Source organism: Aulostomus chinensis, chromosome 12 (assembly GCF_037954235.1).
Source record: "Aulostomus chinensis isolate RoL2024-O1b breed Wild chromosome 12, RoL_Achi_v1.0, whole genome shotgun sequence".
Taxonomy (NCBI): domain Eukaryota; kingdom Metazoa; phylum Chordata; class Actinopteri; order Syngnathiformes; family Aulostomidae; genus Aulostomus; species Aulostomus chinensis.
Genome location: NC_141331.1, coordinates 10,072,794 through 10,097,147, shown reverse-complemented (window position 1 = coordinate 10,097,147; position 24,354 = coordinate 10,072,794). Strand labels below are relative to the sequence as shown.

Sequence of the window (24,354 nt, the reverse complement as noted above, 5' to 3'; positions counted from 1 at the left end):
TTTAGATATTCAGTGACTCATTCCACACCACAGCGGACCATCAACTCCACAGATTTCATGTTGTCTATGTTAAAAATGTAAAAATGACAGGAGGTCAGTGAAAATGAGGATTAGTAGGGGTATCGGACTAAAATTACCTCCACATCGAAGAGTGTGGATCCATAGCCTGGCCACTCCTTGATGATAGTCATGTATTTGAGCATGGCCTGGTGCTGGACCATACCCTGAAGGCGGGACCACTTCTCCAGGATGCTAGCCCTGGTGGCAGACATCTCCTCCTTTATCCACATCTCCAGCATCTGCTCCTCCTCCATGCGCTGCTTCTTCATTGAGCCCGTTTTCAACCCTCGACGAAGAGTCCCATCCAGGAAGCTCGTCCTCCGACGCTCCAAAGTTTGACCAGACCCTGAAGCTCCACCCACCTTGGTAAATTGTAGGATGCGATTGCGCAGGCGGCCCACGGGGTAGACATTTTCCAGACTCCAGGTGGCCCTGGTTTTGTCTCCAAATAAAAACTGCAAGCGCAAAGCTGCCAGGTGTTGCAGGGTCTCCTCACGGGCAGGAAAGTGGCCGCGAGTCAAACTCTCATGAGCCTGAAAGACGGACAGGAGTGCAACATTAGCACCAACTCTAATTTTAAACTCTCTAAGCCTAAAAATCAAGCTCAACAGACCTGCTCAAACATGAAGGCGAACTCCACTCCTTCCTTCGGCATGCTCTCCACGTCCAGGAAGCAGTACAGTTTGAAATAGAGTTTCCACTGACCATCGTCCTCCGCCTCTTCACTGCCGGCAAGTCTGGTAACGATCAACAAACCAGTTGCTTAAACATCCCTGAAACTTCAATGCACGTCAGTCGGTGACTATCCTAACAAGACCCTGTATTTCTACCTCCAGGGAGAAGGTTCTGTTTTCATTCTTTCTGATAGCAGGATTCAGCAAAGCCACCAGGCACACACCAATTATGGTGCTCTTTTATTAACAGACAGGTGTGATGAAGAGTGTTTAATCACACACAGAGTGGTATGTGTGCCATTTAGGTGTTCTCATAAAACTGGTTGAACTCACCTTGTCACACCCCTAATTTTTGCTCTTCACACCCTTTTTTTAGGCTTGAAAAAGGCAAAAAAAAAAACAACAAAATCTTCCACATAATACAACGTGCGTAATAATCTTCTAAGTGCTTTTCAGGAGTGGAACTTAAAAGGAGACTTTTTAACTCAATGTTACTTCCCACAGTTTTTTACACCAAAAACAAATAATTCACAGCATTAAGCAGTCTCCTGTCTCAAATGATTTTAAACTAAGCAAATAGTTGTAGTATTCACATAATAACTCAGAATTTGAGAAGCTGAACTATTGTGGATTTAAGACTCCCGCCTGACTCCTCGCCGCTTCTTTGATATCTGTAGTTGTTAGTTAACATTTGACTGGCACTTCTGTCAATCTTCCGTCGGTTTGAACTCATGTTACTGTTGCAACACGACTGTTTCGTCTGGTTTTACATTGATGAGCTGGAGTCAATGAGGAGATGAAAACAACACTGCTGCTCTTATTTACGACGAAGTACACTCAAATAAATGAATATATATACAGGTATATATGTCTATCAGTAGGACTTGATATGTTAGCGTTCAAAAAAATGTAAAATGTAGAGACTCTTGTCATATTTCCATTGGTTTCTGAGAAAATTTCGGCTGCAGTCAGCCCCTCCAACTGCACTTTCTATTTAATAATGGAATAATAGTAATAAAACAGGCTGAAACCTGTGAAACAGGACAACGTACCTCTCAAATTTGGCCAAAACATCAGCCACAAGGACCCTGCTTTCCACAGCTCTGTCGATAGTGTTGTTGTGCTCGAACAGAGCAAACATGTTCCTGCTGTCCTCCATAGCCAGCCCTCGAATCAGCTTCTCCACCACCTGGATGAAAAAAATGCCAACAATCACATTGCTTGTGTATGATGTGTATGATGACAACAATTCAGTATTCATGTGATTAAAAAAGATAATCACATTGATAGCCACATTTAAACATGGTAGGTAGCAGCGATAGCAGCTGGCCTACCTCTCCAGCAGTTGTGTGTGAGTTGATGGAGATCTTGCAGGACCCTCCTCCATGGCAATAGACTGTGGTGGTCATTTCCTGTCTAGTAAGGAGTGCGACAATCTCCTCTTGGGATGGAACAAACTCCCTGGTCTTGGTCTTCTTCAGAGACTCTCCGATGAAATGAGCAAACATTTCGATCTCTGTACCAGGAAACAGCTCCTTTATCCTGGGAAAAAATGAAGAGAGAGACAGTAAATCAGGAATCCTGATGGGTGGAAGTGCCATGCCTGAAGGTTCACTGTCGCACCGTTTGAGGTGAAACTTGAGGTAGCGTAGGATGCCACGGCTGGGCAGGAAGGTGCAGCTCATGCATGTCAGAAGATGCCAGTGGGCACGATTGGAAGGACTATTGGGGTGAGGGACATGATTGGTTTGTTTGATCAGCTGACAGTAGACTTCATCTCTTAAAGGCCTCAGGTCCTGACAGGTCTGCAGGATTCCCTGGATGATTGGCACGGGGTCTGACACTGCCTCCATCTCTTGCAGGGAGTTGAAAATCTTCACGGCTTCATCTTGAAGGCTGGTGTAACCCTTCTCCTTTTGCACTGAGAGAGGGAGAGATTATAATAACAGACATTAAAGTCCCTTAATATCAACTCGAGAAATAGAGTCACAAGAGAAACGTGTGGAAATCTCTTGACTCCGTTCAGAAGTCTGTGTATTCAGTTTGTAATGTGTGTGATAGGATTCAACTGTGCGCACACAGATTTGTAAACTGTGCGTAGTGATTTACAATCTATACCCACATTACTGTAATCCATGGCCCTGGTTTCCTCATCCATGGCCATGGATTTATCATTTGTATGCACATTTTTACAAACTGTGCCTACAGACTTTTCAACAGTGCTAATGTCCTGTATCGGTCCTAATTCAAACCATAAAAACTCACTTTCTTCAGACAAGGACGTCAAATGCACCCACCTAATAAATCCAATTTACCAAGATTTATAAGCAGATGTTAATGTGTTATATTGTTTTGTATGAGGATTCCTGGTTTAATGTGTAATTTACCGATTGGAAATCCGTGCACCATTCTACAAATCTGTTATGGATCCAAGCTCAGGTTTTCAAATCAAACACATAAATTCATAAACCAAGAATAAAGATTTATGCTTTTACTATTCTCAGCTCATAGCGGGGGGCTCCGTGGAAGAGGGATGTTATTTTAACAGACAGATAAGATATATGTTTCAACCGATAGCGCTGTACAGCAGGAGCATGCAAAGAGTAGCTCCGGGCCTTCTAAACTCACGGTGGATGCTGACGTCTCCATAAGGCAGAGGTAGAAGAGGGGAGTGCAAAGGATGCTGGGTATATCTCAGGATGGGGTTCCTCCAGTATGTCTGCTCAACAGCCTCCACATTCAAACTGCTCTCCTGGCGAGACACAAACACACGATCAGTGCTACGAATTCAGTCTTCGCATATGATCTTGAAGTAATTAAGTTGGATTAGAAATCAAGAATATTTAAGTATTAATAATGCATACTGTCACTGCAGTCAATCCAGGAAACAGTTGAATCGAAAAAGGAAAAGTGTTTTAAAAGCTGAGAAGTTCACTGCACACACATAGGGAGCACAAATACCTCACTTTACTACTGTGTGTCCCTTGCAAAGGGTTGAAGGACTGAAAAGTTGGAGTAAAAATGATATCAATAACCAGATGTTAATGTTAGAGTTGTATTTTATTAAAAATGAGTGCACCCTGTGAGATTAACATCACTGCAGCTTGAAATCTCCACAGTTATTAGTAAGTGTGGATGTAACAACAACGAAGACACAAAGCGCCGCCTGAATCCTTGAATACCTTTATGTCCCTGATGAGTTGCTGTGTTGGCGTTTCAATGGGAACTTTGTTGTCTATCGCTCCCTGTATGGCGTTGGCCCACCGCATGGCTTCATTCAGCATTTTGGTGTAAAGACGGTACGAGTGTTTTCGCCCGTGGACAATTATATTCCAGTAACCTGGGAGAAGATGATTATGACAACAGAGAAAGAAGGAGATGCACTTCATCAGTTCAAAGGAAGTGAACCCTTAACCGCATTGGCTCAAGCTGACTGTCGACCATGAACTGACCAGTGTCCTTGAAGACCTTTTCGTCGGGCTGCACCACAGAACACAGACTGTTGAGGACCAGAGTTCCCAGTTTGGAAGCGCTGCGCTCTGATGACTTATAGTAGTCCAGAGAGTTGGTGGTGAGAACAAACCAGCGCTTCTTCAGCTTCAGCGAGGTGCTTTTCGCTCCAGATTTCATCTCTTTGTGCAGCCAACCTAGATACATGAAGAAGCTGACTACAGACACTTCTTTTTTCCCATACTTTGTTGACTAACTTCAGACCAGAACAAATTCCAGTAAAAGATTCAGAGTATATGTCTGCTGACTGACCTCTGACCAAGAACTCCTGTCCATCAACCCTGGAGTCTCCCTTGGACTTCTGCAGCAGGCCGATCCAGTGGTGCATCTCTTCAGGTGTGTCTGTGTTGCAGTGGATGACGCGATTTGCAGTGATGATCACAAACGAGTTTGGTCTGTAAACAACACAACGCACACAGGTTAATTTACCTGCATGCATTCACACGCAGGCTATATCATTGAACCAGAGGCAGAGAAGGTCACACGTTCTCCTCACCTGTCAGGGTTGTCCGACGCACAAACAGAATCAATCAAGCCCACATCTAGTGTGCCCTGGACAGACAAAAGACCAGTGAATTCTTCTGTAGTTTACAATTGTTGCCAACATATCTTTGCAGACTGGATGTGGAAGTGTAGGGTGTGTGTGTGTGTGTGTGTGTGTGTGTGTGTGTGTGTGTGTGTGTGTGTGTGTGTGTGTGTGTGTGTGTGAGTGTGTGTGTGAGGATGAGGATGAGGAGCTGATTTGTGGACCAGTTTTCGGCTTGGCATGATAGGCTGCTGAGGGAGGAAGCCAGTTATACCAGTTTGGGTTATTCAATCCTATTATCACGTGTTTATTTTAGTCCAGGAGGTGAGTTGATGTTTATTTGTTCCTTACATCATAGTTATATCTGATTGATTGTTTATTTCATTGACCAGTGTCCACCCTGGAGTCAAGCAAAGCTCTACTTATGATATTTACAACATGTTTCAATCATACCCTTTGGAAGACATTCATAAATTTTGATATGTTGAGCCATTTTCCTCTCTGTGGATTCTTGGCGCCTCGTATGTGATGTTACGTCTTGGAGCCTCTCGAAGGAGCAGAACACTAATTGGTACTAAAATATTAGCGTGTTTTGAGTTTCTCTGTCTGTAAAAACTATCAACTACAATGCAAATGATTATATGAGCCACACACAGAACATCAGACTTCAGCTGATTCAGTCACATGCTTCATTATTATTGGAATCGAAGCTGAGCCTCGGGTAGCAGAGGAGTAAAACAGCACTAACCACTGCATTCTTTGGGTTGGCCTGTTCATGGTGCATCTCCATGAGCTGCTCCGGGCTGGCGCTGTGGACCCGACTCAGCACACTGAACCAACCGCTGGATGAGGTCAGAGGGAGTTCAGAGAGTAAACCCAGGAAGAAGTCAGCAAATATGTAATTAAAAATTATACAGTGAGCTTCTTTTGGCAACCACAAGGGGGAACTTTGTTTCCACACATTCTAGCAGGAGGTGATGACAACATAAAACACTACTCACAGAATTAGATCTATAGAGTATGTGGATGTACTGTACCTGGCATCTTCTGGGGACTCAGCATAGATGTGGTAGGTCCTCTCATCAGTAACAATATTCAGGGCATTTTCCTTCTCATGATTGTCCACAATCTCCCTATGGAAGGACCCATCGTAGAGCAAAACTTAGAGCACCGTGTTGTCGTGTTGTTGACTGAACAAGAGGAAAGTAAAGTGATCTTACTTGGCTGTGCAGATATCAATGGTTCCTTTCAGTTTCTCTTCGCTGTCATTTTCAAAGTACATGAGCTTTGACTCCCGCAGGACGAACCAGCGCATCTTCCAGTTGCGCCGTGACAGCGTGGACATTCCTCCTCCTTTCTTATAAAGCCAGCCTGATTTGAGGGAGTCCTGTTTGGCCCGGAACCACATGAAGGTCTCATCTTTAAGCACACACCAGCGCCGCCGCCATGGAATCATAAGACCACCTACGAAACACAAGGAAAAGGAGATTGAATATGAAGTTTATTTACTATTGTCTATTTTCCATGTGCTGTAGTATTTAAAAAGCGATAAACTAAAGAGACATAAAAGCAAAGGCAACGCAAGAAAGAGCAAAAGAAGACATCTCTGAAACTGACTGGGGCTCACAAGCCAACTCTCAGCTCTGCATGAATCATCTGCATGCCTGCTGAGCAGCGATTCACTAAAGCTACTCACTCTTCATGTAGAGGTAGCCGTGGAAGTAGGGAGGCCCACTGCCATTCAGCAGATTCACTCTCCCGTTGGAAACTTCTTCATCTGTGTCCACATAACCATCAATGTCCTCGTCACTGTCGATGAACTGAAACACAGACACCGGCGTTTATGAGGGTTTTAAAGAGGTTGGCAGATATCTAGAAGAAAGTCTCTATGAGGGTAAATAATACGACTTTGCACCAGCAAATTTGATGTAAAAATAACTCGGTAGTCTTCACTTTGTAACTGCAAATCAGTGCCCTGAACACACTCACACTCCCTTTTTCCATCTTTGACATTTTGCTGATCTGACAGTTTCTGGGAACAGATTCATATCCTCATCAGCGAAGCCCAAACAACTGCATGCAAAAGTATTGAACAGTGACTCTGACATGAGCTGAGCTTTTTAATATGATGGGGGAGGATTTAAGCTCGTGCACATGCATGGTGAATTTTGGCCTTGCAGTTTGACGAGATATGCGCAAATCTGGGTGTCGGTGTTTGTGTGGGACAAATTCTGGTGTGGAAATGTAAAATTCAGGGTGAAATATGAGGGAAATTTGATTAAACAGAAGTTCAAATTTCCCTAAACTTCTTCATTTCACATGACTTCTGCATTTGCTGCCTTTGAGGGAATGTTGATGTTGATGTTACCTAGCTTGACAGAACTCACCGAGTCTGAGCTGCCTCTGAAGGAGTCCAGACTGTTGTGAGTGCAGGAGGATTTACGGAGCACCTCCTCATCTGTGATGTGACCATCGTTGGTACTAGCTCCCGAGCTCCCATGAGCCTCCTCAAACTCCTCCTGATCATAGTCGGACTCTGTATCAGGCAGGTTTGAGCAGGATGGTTCCTCGCTCAAAGCCTCAAAGTCACTGCTGGCCCGCTGGCATGGCCGCCTTTCTCCATTGGTGACCACCATAGGAGGAGGAGGAGGAGGAAGAGGAGGGGGGCCTGGAATTTGTGAGTCTGTGAGATCAAGGACATGGCTCAGTCCATTATGGGTAACTGGAAGGGGCTTAGCTAAAGCAGGTGAGGAGGCCAAAGGGGGGCTGACCAAGAGTCCCTCTGCAAAGGCAGGAGGAGGAGGGGGAATACTTTGGAATACTTCCTTGTCAAGGGGAACTGCAGCTGGAGGAGGGAAGTCGGGGAGAGGAATGCACTCATCCTCCGCGTGGAACCCCTCATCCACTTCCTCCTCAGCCAGCGGAGCAGTAGATTCAGATGGGTCATGGAGGTTCTCCTCACTAGACAGAGATGGCTCTAAACCTCCAAAGTCCAAGAGCTCCAGGAACTCAGTAGCCACGCGAGAGGCCTCCTTCTCCAGTCTGTAAATCTCAGCTTCCCTCATTAGCCGAAGCTCTTCACGGGAGATGTCTCCCAGAAGAGACACCCCATCTTCCTGCTGCTTCTGCAGACGCTCTATCTCCCTCTCCAGCCGCAGGATCTCCTCCATCTGACGGCTCTCTTCCTCAGTGGTGTGACCGTAGGACAGAGACTGGGACAGCTCCTTCTGTTGACATGACAAAGATGAAGAAAGAGGAAAGTGAAGAACTTCCTGCTCTGACATGACAGATGTTTCTCTCCTGACGGTTGACGTGTTTAATCTGATAATTACCTTCTGACGAGCACCATTCACCACCAGCGAGTTCCTGGAGATGATGAGAAACATTTGAGGTGACCGATGTTCATGGGACAGAATGAAGCTTCAGATATAAAGAAATGCTCCTGAAAAGTGAAAATACCTTTTCATGTCCCCGTTTGCTGCCATTTTCTCCTCTTCTTCCTTTCGGCTCGACTTCTCATCCTCAGCCCTCCTCTTTAGCTCCTCATCCATCAGCCTCTGCTTCTCCTCCTCTTCCTCCCTTTTTCTTTTCTCTTCTTCCTCCTGTCGTCTCCTCTCTTCCTCCATCCTCCTCCTCTCTTCCTCTACTTGCCTCCTCTCCTCCTCTTCACGCTTTTGTTTCTCCTCCTTGAGCTGGCGATAGAGGGACCGGGCCAGCTGGCCTCGGTGATGTTTCTGTAGGACGATGGAGGCCAAACGCAGACGCAGGAAGGCCCGTCTCCAAAAGTGGGCGCGGTAGTTCTTCTGGATGGTGACGACACTGGACAGAGCCCTCTTATATTGTTTCCTGATGGGGAAAATAAAACACAATTTAGAATCCATATTTAATCACTGGGAACATTTGGTGTCACCACCAACATATTTGTGACATCACTGCTCTCTGACGCCCACTGGTCTCCTACATTTAAATAAACACTGGTTTAAAAAAAAACCTGTAGGATTGCGATGAGCGAGTTTAGAGTCTGATGAGCGTGCGCTGTGGCTGTGTGGGCTGTTGTGTTTAGCCGTGACTAAGCCCCATCACCCACACACACACTGCACATGCATTGAATACACATACAGTATAAACACACACACACACACACACACACAAGCATACATGACCTGTGAAGGACCACACACAATGCTCTGACCCTCTGACCTGCGCCTCGTCTCCACAGTAATCACCCCACAGCCTTGGACTGGAGATAAAGTTACATACAATAATACAAAGGCTTTACTTGTGTCTTTATGGAACTTCTCTGTCTTTAGGACAAGTGGTTCTAAAGGGAACAGAACCCCGAACGCTGTCATCAGCTCCACCCCCCACCCGACGAATCCTTTCAGAGGAGAGTGTGTGATTTTATACATGATGACACACAGGTAAAGCTCAGCTAGATTTCATGCCGGCCATGCTGCCAGCCAAGGCAGAAATGAAAGGTGGAAAACTTTTTGCTGAAAGGACGAGATCGAGTCGGAGAAGAAAATAAACAAACTCTATCAACTCTACTGCTGCGAATGAATGTAAGTGATGACACAAAGCAGATCATTTCAAAACAAGACAGTGCTCTGGTTTGATTCACAAGACATTTCAAACCATAATGTGTGTAAAGGCATGTACATAATCCCCCCCCCCCTCCCCCGTGTACACGCACAACTCCATTACAAAACAAACACTGACAACTGTCACTGCCACTCACCCCCTTCTCCCCCTCTCCTCCTTCCTCCCCTCTCCACCACTCACCTTGCCACATAGCTGAGGATGTGGGCGCGGATCACCATGCCAGCCCTGTGCCGCACCTCTTCCCTCTCCTTCTCCAGTCTTTGCTCCAGGGCCTCCTTCAAGAACACCTGCGGGACGAGCAGCGCCACAGCCGACAGACACAGACAGGGAGGTTAGGGAGGGTGGAGGGAAACAGGATGAGTTAGTTCCTCTTCTTGGTTAAGGCTGCAAAAGCAGGGCCCCGCAGAGATATGAAGGGCTCCTGCTGTTTGTTGGCAGCACTCGTGCCCACTGCAGAGGAAGCTGTGGTGCAGCTGAGGCTAGCGGTCGCACTGCTCTCCCTGACTGCAGAGCAGAGCAGAGGAGGAGGAGACGGGCACCAGGACTGCAGTGTTACTGCTAATACCGCTGCTGCTGCAGAGCCTCATTGTGTTCAGGCGTCCTTCCTGAGCATTTTCCCTACTGCTGCTACTGCTGGTAGCCCGACTGACGTGCACAAGCAGAAAGGCAAAGTCAGAGAAGGAGGGGAGGGGAGAGGTAGGGAGGGGAGGGATGGAGGGATGAGGGGGAGGGATGGTGGCGGGTGTCCAGAAAAGCAAGCCACACCCCTCCTTGCTCTTATGAAGGAAGGAATAAGAGTTTAGTTAACCCTTTGCTTGCTACTGGAGACTTTTTTCAAAGTTACAGTCAAAGCTAAAGCTTACAGGAAACAGGATGACAAGAAACAACAGACTCAGGTTTGGAACATTTTTGAAGGGGAATGTATCAGGATGGTGTGATAGCTAACTTAACTAGACAACGGGAGAATGGCGTGCCTTTGAGTTGCTGTGTGAGTGTGTTTGTGTGTGTGTGCGTGTGTTAGTTTGTGTCCCAGATGTTCCACTAATCAAAGGACCCCACAGCTGCAGTCCTGCCAACCTCTCTGAGTCTGTGAAAGGAGGAAGCTTCCTCCTGGTCCACATCCTTCCCTCGTCTGTACACGAACAGCTCTCAAACACACAAACACCAGCGCACACCTAATCCGCGCAACGTCATCCAAGCCCCTAATTCTGGGCACACACTTCCTCCGCACACAATCAGCTAGTATATAATTACACACAGATTGTTTCTCCAAAGGAAATGTAGCCCCCTCAGCCCTCTTCCCACAACCCACATTTCCCCTAAAACCCCCTCCCAAAAAGCTGTAGCACTGCCATTAAAAACACAACCATGGGGCATAGAATGACACACTCTGCTTCAGCATACAGTTTTGGTCTCTCCCTCGATGTATATATCGTATAAAATGGAGTAATCTTCAGTAGCGAGTCAGCCAAAGGCCAAAAAGTTGAGCATGGATGCATGATGAAATTTTACCCACACTGAGGAAAAATGATATTCCTCTTTGGGGTTCAAAAGTCAGACACAGTGTGTTTGGAGACACAGCGACTCCAGAGATGTACAGTGTGTGTGTGTGTGTGTGTGTGTGTGTCTGTGTGTGTGTGTGTGTGTGAGGGAAGTTTAATGTACATAGACATGTGTACATTAGTGGTTTTGCGCCGGTTATTTATCCATTAAGAGCCAACATGTGGTTCACATCAAACATCATGCCATGTGTGCAGCTGACACTATTCATAGTGTGCCAGCCAGATGGATCATAACAACAAAACTGTCCAAAAGGGAACCCAGATATTTCTAAATGTCTGATTTAACAGCCACGGAGGAGGCAAACCTTAGATGTAAATTTAGCTGGTTTCATCATTTAAAACTACCGTATCTGACAAACAAGCTGAGTTCCAAATGCTCTCCAGAATCAGGCAGGGCCGTTAATGGTTAACCATTTGAGAGGGAGAGAGCTAGAGAGAGAGAGAGAGAGAGAGAGAGAGAGAGAGAGAGAGAGAGAGAGAGAGAGAGAGAGAGAGAGGGAGAGAGAGAGAGAGGGGGAGGGAGAGAGAGAGAGAGAGAGGGAGAGAGAGAGAGAGCGCTTTGCAGGAGGGTTAATGATTGCTTGGAACAAAGAACAGCAGAGAAAATAAGAGAGATGGAGATTATAATGCTAGAATCACTTTTTCTAAACTTGAGATGTGACTTTCCTCTAACCTCTGCTCAGCTTCATGTGGGAGTTAATTGAATTAAATCAACAGTCTGCCAGTTACAATAAGGCAGCCTGCCTCAGGTTTACTGTAAACTCTGCCGCCGGGTTACAGTAACAGTTGTTGGTGTCCGTTTTTTTTTTTTTTTTCAGAGTAGCCATGTAACTTTGTGGTTGTCAACATGATAATTGGAGATTGACCACAACCGGCCAATAAAATCTTTGGGCCGTGAGTCACAGAAGGGGCCGTCCAAATAGTGACACACAGTAATAGTTCAGGAATGACGACGGCTTGAGTTCTTGAGAAAAATGAAGTATCCCACAGGAAGCTTGACTGAACTAAACTGATTTTGATTTCGCTTTTCATGGAATTCTACGTTTCCCATAAACGAGGCTTTAATAAGTGATGTCAGACTTGTTAAACACGTTTGATTCCACCTGATCCCTCAGCCTGCCCACTTGTGTTCTCATATGCTAACCTGTCTGAGCGTGTGTGCGTGTGTGTATTAACCACACCACAAATCTGTTCTCATCTACCATTTAATGAAGGTAAACCATTAAAAGTAATGGACTGGTTTGTGGTTGAAAGTCTGAGACATGTCAAGTCTTTTAATGGAAGTACTCATGCGCTGTCCTGCAAAGTGACAAAAAACAAGTTGGAGCATGTCTGTTTGGAGTGTGTAAGTCTGTCGATGAATGTGTGTGTGTGCGCGCTCCACCTTTGTCTTCCCCAGCTGCCATTCTTTTTTAGATCTGTCTTGGAGAGCGAGAAGTTCCAAGCAACTCTGCTTCTCATCTTCTGACTGGATTTTATTCTTCAGGATCATCTTGTACCTGAGGAAACACACAAACACACATATAGCAACACAGTAAATCCACCAATCAGTGCTTTATCCACATTTTCCGCACAGTGGAGGAGTTTACTTGTGCGTTGTTTTTTTTTTTTTTTAGCTTACTAAAAAGGATAATTCAACACTGAGTTATCAGCTCAGACTGATTGCTGACCTGCTGTAGAAATCTGTAAAAGTTCTACGGACAGGGAATCCAGCTTTCCGGATCTTAACAGTTTCCAGCATCCCGGAGTATCTCAGCTGGTTCAGGACAACATCAGGATCAAACTTGTTGGCCATCTATCAATGACAAACAACGTATTAAACTATTGCAACACTGAGAGCTCATATCAACCCTTGAACAGGTTAAAAGTCTGCAGGAAAATTCAATGCTCTGCTGGTGGGAAAACACACACACACACACACACACACACACACACACGCACACACACACTCAAATGATCCTGCTGCTGAGTCAAGTTGAACCAGAACTCAAAGTAAATCACCATGTTGGGCGCTATCATTTTACATTAACAATCAGGTTGGTGCAACACAGAGAAACATGAACTATGTTGAGCAAGACCTTGACAACCACAGAGGACTTTGTTTCTGGAAAAATCAGCAGCATTGTTCACAGCTCTGTGTCGTGGTGGAGGACCAGTGATCTCCGCCGCCACACCTCGATGTACACTGACTGCCTGATCACTCACAGGGCCTGCACGAAGGCCATTGTCACCCAGAGTACACGCAGCGCCGGATAAGCCCCAAACAGGGCCGCTGCATTCCCCAAAGGTGTCAATCTAATTACGAGCTAATGTTACTATGCAAGGAAACAGACACACATGGATTTAAAAGCACTTGCATGCTTGCATGTGTTCGTGCTCATGATTGAGCGCACACACACAAACATGCACCTCCTCTGAGCTCTGAACTCTGCTCTTCAGCAGAGGATTTAGGCAGCTGAAAGATGCACGTCATGTTAAATGTTTGAGTGAAAGCAAGCTGACCCTTCTCCTTTTTTTTCCAGCGAGTGTGGCTGCATCCAAGTGTGTGCACGCGTGTGTTCATATCAGAGGATTTTGTTAGCGATCCAGCCATTCTGTGGGATTATCAGAGGCACAACTTTCTATCTTGAACAACTGAGGCTTGGTGAGCAGAGGGGAAGCATAACCAATGAGAACAGAGGAAGGTTGAGAGAGAGAGGGAAGGGAGGCGGTTAGAGGGTGAGAGTGCTGTTTCCATGCTAATAAGTAAGCAAGAAGGTGTGGAATGGTGCATAGGAAGTGGGAGGCAAGGAGCTGAGAAAAGAGGACAATCGCCACACTGTGCACATTAATGAGTAACAGTAATGGAGAGAATGCCTCTGGATTGCGGCACACTGATTCTCGCTCTCACACACAGAATAAAGACATTTGATACGTCCAATGTCGGAAAAAAACAGAGTGAAAGTTTTTACAGTGCTGTGGCACCGAGGAGGGGAGAAACAGAGGATGAATAAATAAACCTCCCGCTGGCTGAGCTGCAGCCGCTGTGGTCTTATCTTGACATTCCACTGATGCAGCCAGATCAGTGAAGCTGCTGCAGCTGCAGTGACCTCTGACCCCTGGTGAAGGGCTAAAGTGGTAGGAATGTGCTGCGACACGACTCCTCTCTTTATATGAGGGAATGTCTTTGCACCAAATCAAGGGAGCAGTACCTATTTATTGGTGATAAGAATTTACAATAAAAACAACTTAAATTGTTACAATTTAGGTGAATTCTTTTGGCTCTTGGTGAGAGTCAAAGTTTCACATACAAGCAATGAACAATGGGAACTATGCAAAAGGAGGTTCCTCTGTGCAGGAGATGACCTTGACGAGGGTTTCTGACAGTTTTTGTACAATAAAGTTTGCATAACCTACCTTATCCATGTTTGGTTTTATGCAGCGCACAAAAAAGGGATTGGAGGCACTTAGTGTGGCCATTAGGGAATGGAGGGAGTCCTGAAACACAACACAAACAGGAGGATAAAGATGAGGACAGAAGAGAAGCTTTAGTCCAGACGTATTCCATTGTGCCAAATTATTTACGTCATTCTCTCACGCTAACGTTTTTGGTAGAAGAATAGTTAAAATCCATGGCCTTCCATCTTTGCAAAAAAGAAAGAAAATGAATTCTTTTTCAACTTAACAGTACAAATGCAACAGTGTACAAATACTACAAGTGAAAGCCTGTTATATGAACACAAGTCCTTTATCAGAGTATTATTAGCAACCACAATTAAAAATACAATGTGAGTTCCACAACTCACCCTTATTTAACGTAACACACACACACACACACACACACACACGACCAAACAGACACATTCCAAGGACCCTTGAACTTAGCAAGCTATGTTAGCTTGCCTCTTCTCACTGCCTCAGACAGTCTGTCTCCAGCGAGGCCTGGCCTGGCAGAGCTGAGTGTGATTGGCCCCTGGTTGGCCCCTCTCTGCCCAGCCATCAACCCTAATCCCCTAGCTTTAGAAACTGTAGGCCAGGGCAGACTGCCAAATCCTCCCCTGCTCCTTCTCTCCACACTGCAGTTAAGGACATGCTAAACTAAGCCCTCTACTGCAACCCCCCCACCCCCAACGCCCAGCTCACAACCACATATTTCATACATCCCATCACCCACCATTCTTTGCAGATCAAACAGACAGACAGCATTCTCTTCCCAAAGATTTCTATCTGCCCTTTTCTCAGTGTCCTCACAGTGACACACATCATGCCAGGAGAGAGGGAGAGAGGGAGAGAGAGAGAGAGAGACAGAGAGACAGAGAGAGAGAGAGAGCTAAGCGCTGGGGGTTAAGTGATATGCCATGGCACATGGGAGACAATTAACTCGTTGTCTGTCTGATCACACAATCGTACAACCATGACTCAAGGGGGAAATTTAGGTCACAGATTTACACTCACCCTGAACTGAGAGCTGACAGTGGGTTTGCGTCGGGCCGTGCCCATCTTCAGGGTCTCATCCCCGCTTCTGCTACCCACCCGCTCAAAGAGGTCGTAGATGAAGTCAAGCCTGCAGAGCAGAGCGGAGCGTTCAGTTGTGAAGACACTTACACGAGTGGACTGAATCGTACGGGTTATTTTCAGCACTACCTGCTGTCTTTGAGGATAAACAAAATGTCGTCCCTGAAAGTGTCTCTGTTCTTTTCCAGGATGCCACGCACATCATACAACACCTAAAAACAGGTGAGAAAAAGTAAGAAGTGTTTATATCTAAAAATAACAAAATAAGAATTTATTCATTCCTAGAAACATAATAAAGAGCTAGGAAACAGAAATAAAGCACAGCAACATGAGGATAGCTGCGTAGCCTTGATTATTTGAAAGAAGTAGATGGATACTCCCAAATAGTGATTTTGACTTTCACGTTCTTGTGAACTAGTTGGTTCATGTGAAGGTACCAGCTGTTCACTCTACTTGATGGTCCTTCAACGTACCCCCTGAACCGGAAATCTTAGCCACTGACAGCTAACAAAAGTGAACCTCTCCAAAAATGTCTGTTTCCAAACTCTTAATCATTTTGTCAGGTACAATCCACATCTTCTTCAGTTTACCATATGTTCAGTAATCAACAAACAGTTTGATTTAGGCTAAAACAAATTACAACCCTTCCAGTTTGGCACGTGCTCCTCTACGCTGGTTGATGCCAACACCAGGCCTCAAATGTTTGATCTTAGCTCAAATCAAAATGCTTAACGATTAATGGACAAAGAAGATGTGGATTATCGAGGAGGAAGTGCTTGAGTGTTTCTAAACATACATTTTTTGGGAAGTGTTGCTGTTATTTTTCCTTCGCCGTTTACTTCAAGCTAATAATACACGTGGCTGTATCTTTCTGCATTCTGGACTTACAAAGAAGTGATAAGATGAAAAAAAAAAAGACATCTTTGCGAGCCCAAGACACCTATTTGTGAGTACAAGAAAAATGAAATACGCTTTCTGGGTAAAGTATTTCTTTAAAGAGGTACACACTAGAAATCAGGAGTAGGGAGTTAAAAGAAGCCTTCAGCCTTTGATTCCTGTGTCTCAGAATAAATTGAGGACAGAAAAAGCCCTACAGAGAGTAAGAACATCTGTCAGTTATAATAATTAATAGTCTATCATACAGTAGACATTGTCTTCAAATGATGATTACTAATTTAGAAATGAAGTTCATTTGTTCATGTGCACACACTGCATTAGTGTCTCCTACAGCGTCATCATCCAAACTGGAGGATTCATGTTTTCATATGAGAATGCTGAGACACGCGTGCATAAATTAGGACCAGCGTCTGGCCTGGACATGCGTGTTTGAGGCAGAGCGCCTGTGTGTTAATGCAGTCACCTGTTGAGTTCAGCTCAGCCCTCCCCTTTGTAACGCAGCATTCCTCTGCCTGCCCTGATCCATGGTAATGCTGCCTGAGTTTGTGTGTGCAGCCGTATTATTTGTGTGTGCGCGCGCATACACGTGATAAAAATAAAAGAATTGTATTCATCGAAATGAATGGGGAAATGTAAACGTGTATTGTAATTTGCGTGTGGGATGCAAACAGAAAGGCATTTGTGAACTTGTATTCACAGCTGTGTGTGTACGCTATGATTCAATAACAAGTCCCCATCCCCCATCCTCAAGCCTTGAGGCTCCTGGGAAGCCATGAGATCCGTACTCCACGACACATTTATTTATAATTCACAGATGCACTAATTGCACTCCGTTCCTCTCGCTAGTAACACAAAAGCCTCTCTGTGTCCGTCAGCTTCAGGTTTAGTTAACTAGGATAGTTAACTGGTCTCATGATGCAGGACACAAATGGGTTTGTCACAGGGAATTAAACACAAAATCGTACAAGAGAAAGTGCAAGTCCCTTTGCAATGATACACAACTCCATACTTACACACTGTGCTTTTGAGATGAACCTGTAAGGCCGCTGAATGGTGTTTGGACTTCTCTAAAAGTTCACATCTGATGGCAAAAGACTACTTTTAAATGAACTGCAGTTCTCTCCGACCACACAATTAATCAAATTTACAGGAGGATGCCTCAATTTCCCCCAGAGATAACAGAAGGAGCTTTCAGAGGCAACAAACCTCTCCTGAGATCCAGAGACAGAGATAAACAGAGAGCGAGAGAGTGAGAGAGAGAGAGAGAGAGAGAGAGAGAGAGAGACACGGGGGACAACTGGCAAGACTGCCTGTCCTTTCTGGACAAGTCATTAACATAGGCATCCCTGCCAGGCTTGTGACTGAGCTGCTACACTCACACTGAGGGGACCTTGTCTGGGGCGGACTTTGTAAGGCCATTCTTTATCAAGGCGAATCCTCTTTACCCCCCCCCCCCCCCCCCCCGTCCGTCCCATTCCTTCTGACCTATCAACTATCTGTAGCTACATATTTGCATCCACGATTACTCTTTGTCCACACATCAGGAGGGAGAGGTTTCTCTGGATTCTGTGGAAAGAGCAGTGCTTGGTGGGGGTGGGGGTGGGGGAGCATCCTGCAGCAGATCCTGGTAAAGAAGGACTGACTGCTCATTCAAACACGACCTCACTTCCTCATGAGTCACCCAGCGAGCAAGATGACCCTTGTTTCACTCTCTGTGTCATGCTGTGTGTGAGCGAGAATGTGTTGTTGATTACCTCTCCGGCGTAGTGTTTGATGCCAAACTGGTGGTCAGTGACTCGGGGCTTCACATAGTACGGGTTTGTCTGAGAGGGAAAGACAGAGAAGAGCCCACTGACTTTTAGAAACGCTGCTCATGCAACCTTATTTCATGATCATGCAATAAAGTGGAAAATATAAGTAATTTGCCCAGTGGGCGGGCAAAAGGTCAGTCACATACAGTATATAAGGCTGTAACGAGTAATAAATGATTTCACAGCATAATCTGTGGGTGCCTTCAAAAGCTGTGCTGGTATCTAACACAGCAGCAAAGCATCAAGGAGTGTTCATAAATATTCTGCTTCCTGTCTACTGAGATTCCCTCAAACTGCCTTCTCATCGTTCGGTTCTTGATGTTGCCTCTTACTCATAAATCTGTGCCACAGCTCTCTGAAAAACTTCAAACAGAAACAGAAAAAAACTCCACTCTATTAATAACTCTTTCCCTGTAACCCGTATATTTAGTTTGATATGTCAGCCTTTTCTGCGATGTCAGCTGGCTAGCAGACATTAGCTAATGCTGCTTACCATTGTGCTTGGAACACAGGAAAAAGTCTGACATGAGAAACGGCAATCAATTGAAAGTCCTGCAGGATTCGCCTAGCCTGACTTTTCAGAGACACACCTGAGGTCATGGCCACACAAGTACGGGAGCATCTATTTTGACTCGATGCTGTTATGAAACAGGGCTTTCACATCTTTTTAGCTTCTGCTCCAGCAGCTTGGTATGACTACAAATAAGGTCACAATGTAGTCTAAGACTTGACGTACAAATGTCAGTTTGCTCCAAGACACCAAGTTTTCTACAGCAGATGCGTTGGAATGCATTTATATTGAAAATCTTGAATATCAAGTTGTAATTATTAAAAATGGATAACAGCGTAGTGTGGCAGATGTGCTGACATGACACATTACCATGAAAGCTATCCTAAAAATTGTTCGACAAGTTGTTAGAAGATGTCCTCACACTGGAGTGATGCTTTTTAAGACAACCTTCTGTTTCAAACTGGCCCAGTGTCTTCAAACCGCTTCTTCCTGACTAAAGACTGAAAAATAATCAATTTGCAACAGCAGAAAACGCCTAAAACCATTGAACGGAAAAATGGAGGAGGTCGATTTTTGACCTGTGAATAATTAAAGGATTGACTTTGTTCAGATCAGAATTTGCCACCGCACACTGAAGTGACTTACTGTGCAATTTAATGAACTCATGTAATTTCCCTGAGTAAATCTGATGAAGCTACAGGGAAAACCTGTTGTTGGCTCTGATTAAAGTCACAGTAAAGTATCTTTAGTGTGCAGTCCAAGCAGCCCCTGACTACTTCTCCTGACTTTGCACAGGGAATTCAACCTATTGATTCAAATTTGCAGTTGGATCATCAGTGCCTCGCATCTGGTAACACAGAAAACCTGCCAGACACCTCAGACGTCGGGCAGTTCTCCAGTCTCACCCTCCTGTTGCTATAAGCCACAGGAAAAAAGACCCCCCCCCCCCAAAAAAAAAAACCTTGTTGGGTTTTCTGAGGACACTCTTTTCTCCTGCACACAATAGTGATTGGGCCTGCAGAATGGTCGATCACATTTCAGTATTGTTGAGTTCACATGTGAGAGCACTTGGGTGTGTACAAGTGTTGCACAGACATTCAGCGCTGCACCAAAAGCAACAAGCGATTGAACATCAGGTTTAACTCTTGGAGGAGCGAGCGCCAGCACTGCTGCACATGTGACAGACGTGTGTGTGTGTGTGTGTGTGTGTGTGTGTGTGTGTGTGTGTGTGGACTCACTGCGTGTCGGCTGTGCAGCTTTTCCAGAAGGGTGTAGTCTGTGCCTTTGGGGAAGCGACTCTCCTCATTGATAAGAGCCAACATGCCTAGTTTCTACATAGAGGAGACAGAAGGGCAGCGGGGGTGAACACACACAGCCATCATGATGGAACTAGTTATAATCCTACTGGAACACATCTGGCGGCTTTTACAATAACAATACATCCAGGAAACAGCAGACAAATTCATTCAATTCTCTTTGTTGTCAATAAAAAGAAGGTTCACTGAGCAGGCATCGAGCTTGGCACCAGCACAGCAACACATTCCTGCAGTTCAGCACAGTTAGCTTTGCAGCAAAATATTTTAAAGTTGTCAGAATCAACAGTTATCCCAGCGAGCAGAATTAAAGGCAATATCATTTTAATGACGTCCCTCATTACAAATAATACTAGAACAAAGCTAAATGATCGCTAGCTCTACACAACTGAAGTGAAACAGTAAATTAAAACTTGTTTTTTTAAATAAATAATGCTGCATGTGTCACAGCTCCGGCCATCCCAGCTAGAAATGTGGATTCAAAAAGTAATAAATCCCTGCCTGAGTTCTAACATGAGCAAATACCTCCATGAAAATGCATCTGCTCACAAAAACGAACAACTTTTTGTTTTTATTAATCATCAGAGTTGATAATATTATTTTTTACAGTAACACAAATCTTACGAACTGTGAGCTTTGGCATTATCACACTAACACAGCCGCAATCATCTATCACGGCAAGAAAGTAATCTCTCATTTGTATTCGTAGATCATTTTGCTGACTTGCTCAAGAGCACAATGGGAGCTGTCAGAGGAAGAGAAGCTCTCTATCATGGTTTTGTTCTACTTTTTTAGTTTCTGTAGACATTTTAACCTTCATTATAACTCTACAGAAACAATAACATACATCGTCTTCCTGCCTCATCTGTACCTCTAGACCACTATACCACGGACTGGTGTACATTACTGTGCACACATCATGCAAAGGGAGACTATATAATGATAGATTAAAGGGGTTGGAGGGTGGTATAAGCCGAGTGCGGCGTCTCGGTCAGCGAGCTTTGGTCGCTCGGCGGTTGGTACTGGTGGTGATTTAGCTCTTGGGGGTCTGTTACCTTTTCAATGAGATCCAGACACTCAGCGTTATCCATCCAGTCTATGGCCTCCCACTGGATTCCCTCCCTGTGAGGACCCACCCACACACCCAAACACACACACACACACACACACACACACACACACACACACACACACACACACACACACACACACACACACACACACACACACACACACACACACACACACACACATAAATATAAACTAGGAAGGCATAATGGCTGTATTGTCCTGCATGAACATGTGATCAAATGAGCCATGAACAGGCTGCTGATCCATTATAACACAAAACAACTGTCTGGGGAGAATCTGACTCCAAACATCTGGCAGTTTGCCTGCATCGCCAAGAAGACGATGCCAAACCTAAATCATATCTTTGTTTGTTTAATCTTCACTCTATTAACCAGCAAATAAACATCATTTATATGAATACATACATACTGAATGCACCCCTGATTATTTGAACCAAGTCTTCACCTGTTGTACTCCAGCTGCTCCAGAGAGAAGATGTGTTTGTTGAAATACTCCTGAAGTTTCTCGTTGGCGTAGTTGATGTTGAACTGTTCAAACCGGTTTACCTACAAGGTGGAAGACGACAGTTTAGTGTCATTATCCTCAGTTCTGTGGATTTGGCAAGTTGTTTATGATCTTATTTCCAAGAACTTGCATGTTGACAAGTTGTTTTGTGTCATTAATTATAATTAATTCTAAAGAAATGATTGACTGGAGTAAGCAGAACACAAACACAATTTTAGTGAAAGTTTTATCATTTAAAGGTCCTCCTAAAATTTAGCTACAGTTGATCTTTAAAACATTAAATGCAAAAAAACTATGAAAAACCATGACTTTCAACTTGCAACTGAACATAAAAAAAGGAGCTACGGCCATCTTTCTTTTATCAAAAAGTCTGTGCATTTTTATTTGACTTTATTAAAATGGCTGCATGTCTTTCACAGATTTCTAGGATCTTATATTTTATGAATAAAAATATTACTGAGGACATGTTTTTAATTGCTAAATCCTAAAGAGCCCACCAACTTTAAAACAGTAGGAGCTCAGATGGGAATGAATATGAAGATAAAATACATCCCCAGGACCGTTGTGTTACCAAAACAGGGGGGACCAGGGATGGAACTGAATCAGTGTAGAACTGAACTGGGGTGGAACTGAACCAGGGTGGAACTCCACGGGCAGATTTTCACCTCAAAGTTCTCAAAGCCGAAGATGTCCAGGATGCCAATGGACTTGAAGTTGTCCCTGCCTTTAATCTTGTGGTTGATCCTCATTATAATCCAGGAGAAACACTGAGAATAGAGCGCCATGGCAACCGAGTCCCGTGAGTCCACCGCCTGCAAATCATGACTTGGAGGTTACCATGGATACCAAGTCATACATAAATAATGAATAAAGAAACTTTGCTATCTGAAATCTAAAAAAGCCCACCAAGCTTAATCACCATAAACATGTCATCAGTTCTATCAGACAGTGGTTTAAGTGGTTGAAAACATTTCATATTTCATGCTCGTGTGTGTGTGTGTGTGTGTGTGTGGGGGGGGGGGGGGGGTAAAGGTGTGTTATGTCAGCACTGGTCTGCAGGCAGCGATGTGTGTTTTCACAACAGACTGCAGCAGCGTTGTTTATCATCTTTACAGAGTGACAGCAGCATTTATACGACAATAACCCGGCGGGATGAATCGGTACTAAGAGATGCAGATTACTGCATCTGCTTTTATAATCTCTTCAGTTAAAGTCCTACACCACTCAATGACGCTTTTTGCTCACAAAAATCACAAGTTCCGGACCCCTCAAGCACATGGTCTGAAGGTACGCGGGTAAATGATATCACATTGCCCCTTCTGCTCTCTGTGTGCTGCTATTTCCAAAGTTGCAATGCAAAACAACAAAGTTTTGATTGGATCTGACAGTAAGGTGCATCTGTTTGGTTATTTCAGCCAGCAGAAAGACATACACAGAAAGTGCTTTCCACCCTAGATTACTTTACAAGAGCATCATCCCCGCATCCAGGGTTGAAGCACCGCCAACAACGATTATGATTGGCTTACACAAACACAAACAAGTCAGAGTGGGTTATATTTTTCTTTTTTTCAACGACAGCCGAATGAGCCAGATGTTTCTCCTGCGCTGGCTCAGCCCAAGTGGAGGGACGTCTGGCTACACCAGACTACCACTTGGGTGCTGAAGGGGTTTCTCACTTGTCAGTCTGGAAAAAAAAAACATTTTGAAAGCCAAACGCTGATCTGATTTTTTTTCTATGGAGAGTTTTGCATTTACTCAACCTTCATATGATTACTCCTTTCATAATGTTTCAATGTACAGCAGGAACAATAACTGTGTTATTGACTTAAGACCTTTTGTTGTTGGTCAATGTGCTGCATTTCGAGAGGAAAGCACCAATGTCGTACCTGACCAAACCTCATTTTGACATCTGAAATTAGTGGTGACACTGGCACCGACGGGGCCTTCCCATTTTCACCTTATATAATGACATGGATGCAGATCATAATGGTAACACTGATCCGTGACCACCGAGCGGACTCAGTCTGCTGAGTTACACTACCAAGGCTACCCTGACACAAGACAGAACTGCTCTCTCTCTGTCTTTGTCAAACAAGTGACAACATGTGATTCTCTCCAGCTGCCATGAAACCAGCCTTACAGCTAGACAGAAACCATCCGTGTACATATATAAAAAGATCGAGCCTGCCAGCAACGCTTCCTCCACAGGCATTGTGTTTGAATTGAAAACAAAACAGAGCGGCGGCGGTGTTTACTGTATTAGGGGCAACAATGCTTCCCGGCTTTACAGCAATCCATCATGCCCAGTCACCTCCTGCAAATAACGGCTGTGAATGAAGAGCTGCTGGTTCAAGGATCTCCGTCACGGTGGGGGATAATGGCTGTTTGTCTCAGATTGGAGGGTGGGGGGCTGGGGTGGGGGGTCTACTGCAGCCAGTCGTAGGTTGGGTGACCCCTGGCCACTGTGAGAAGAAGCCATTCTCAGTGATTCCAGGACTGGAATAATGCTCTCTATTAAGAGTTAAGCTGCTTCAAAGGCCAGGCAGCACAAGCAGCAGCAGGGGGACAGCACAAGGTCTTTGTCCAGGGATGAAAAGCTTTCTTGTGACTTTTGTGCCTGCGATATTAGTAAAAGTTCGTTCTAAATATTGGCTGACATTTATGCGTAGAAGTGGGTGGAAGGCTTGCGCCCATCCAAAACTGATGATGTAATGTATCAGAATGAAGATTCATGAAATATTCAGATGAACACAGCTTGGACCTTTGATGGCACGCAATACATGAGTGAATTATTCCAG

General features: G+C 44.7%; 1 protein-coding gene across 1 annotated transcript in view; it reads right to left on the bottom strand.

The window, feature by feature from the left end:
* Positions 1 to 24,354, bottom strand: part of myo10l3 (myosin X, like 3) — a 53,199-nt gene that overhangs the window by 1,776 nt on the left and 27,069 nt on the right. The window contains exons 12-39 of the mRNA XM_086220017.1: positions 22,222 to 22,368; positions 21,497 to 21,597; positions 21,016 to 21,082; positions 19,886 to 19,978; positions 18,080 to 18,148; positions 15,558 to 15,640; positions 15,369 to 15,477; positions 14,331 to 14,411; positions 12,605 to 12,729; positions 12,319 to 12,433; positions 9,553 to 9,659; positions 8,230 to 8,616; positions 8,103 to 8,136; positions 7,158 to 7,997; positions 6,467 to 6,590; positions 5,991 to 6,234; positions 5,808 to 5,903; positions 5,519 to 5,612; positions 4,741 to 4,796; positions 4,497 to 4,639; positions 4,187 to 4,381; positions 3,917 to 4,074; positions 3,363 to 3,486; positions 2,358 to 2,655; positions 2,069 to 2,276; positions 1,787 to 1,923; positions 674 to 797; positions 138 to 593 (exon numbers count right to left, since the gene is read on the bottom strand). Coding sequence (XP_086076143.1) covers positions 138 to 593; positions 674 to 797; positions 1,787 to 1,923; positions 2,069 to 2,276; positions 2,358 to 2,655; positions 3,363 to 3,486; positions 3,917 to 4,074; positions 4,187 to 4,381; positions 4,497 to 4,639; positions 4,741 to 4,796; positions 5,519 to 5,612; positions 5,808 to 5,903; positions 5,991 to 6,234; positions 6,467 to 6,590; positions 7,158 to 7,997; positions 8,103 to 8,136; positions 8,230 to 8,616; positions 9,553 to 9,659; positions 12,319 to 12,433; positions 12,605 to 12,729; positions 14,331 to 14,411; positions 15,369 to 15,477; positions 15,558 to 15,640; positions 18,080 to 18,148; positions 19,886 to 19,978; positions 21,016 to 21,082; positions 21,497 to 21,597; positions 22,222 to 22,368 — 4,815 coding nt within the window. The remainder of the gene's footprint in view (positions 1 to 137; positions 594 to 673; positions 798 to 1,786; positions 1,924 to 2,068; positions 2,277 to 2,357; positions 2,656 to 3,362; positions 3,487 to 3,916; positions 4,075 to 4,186; positions 4,382 to 4,496; positions 4,640 to 4,740; positions 4,797 to 5,518; positions 5,613 to 5,807; positions 5,904 to 5,990; positions 6,235 to 6,466; positions 6,591 to 7,157; positions 7,998 to 8,102; positions 8,137 to 8,229; positions 8,617 to 9,552; positions 9,660 to 12,318; positions 12,434 to 12,604; positions 12,730 to 14,330; positions 14,412 to 15,368; positions 15,478 to 15,557; positions 15,641 to 18,079; positions 18,149 to 19,885; positions 19,979 to 21,015; positions 21,083 to 21,496; positions 21,598 to 22,221; positions 22,369 to 24,354) is intronic.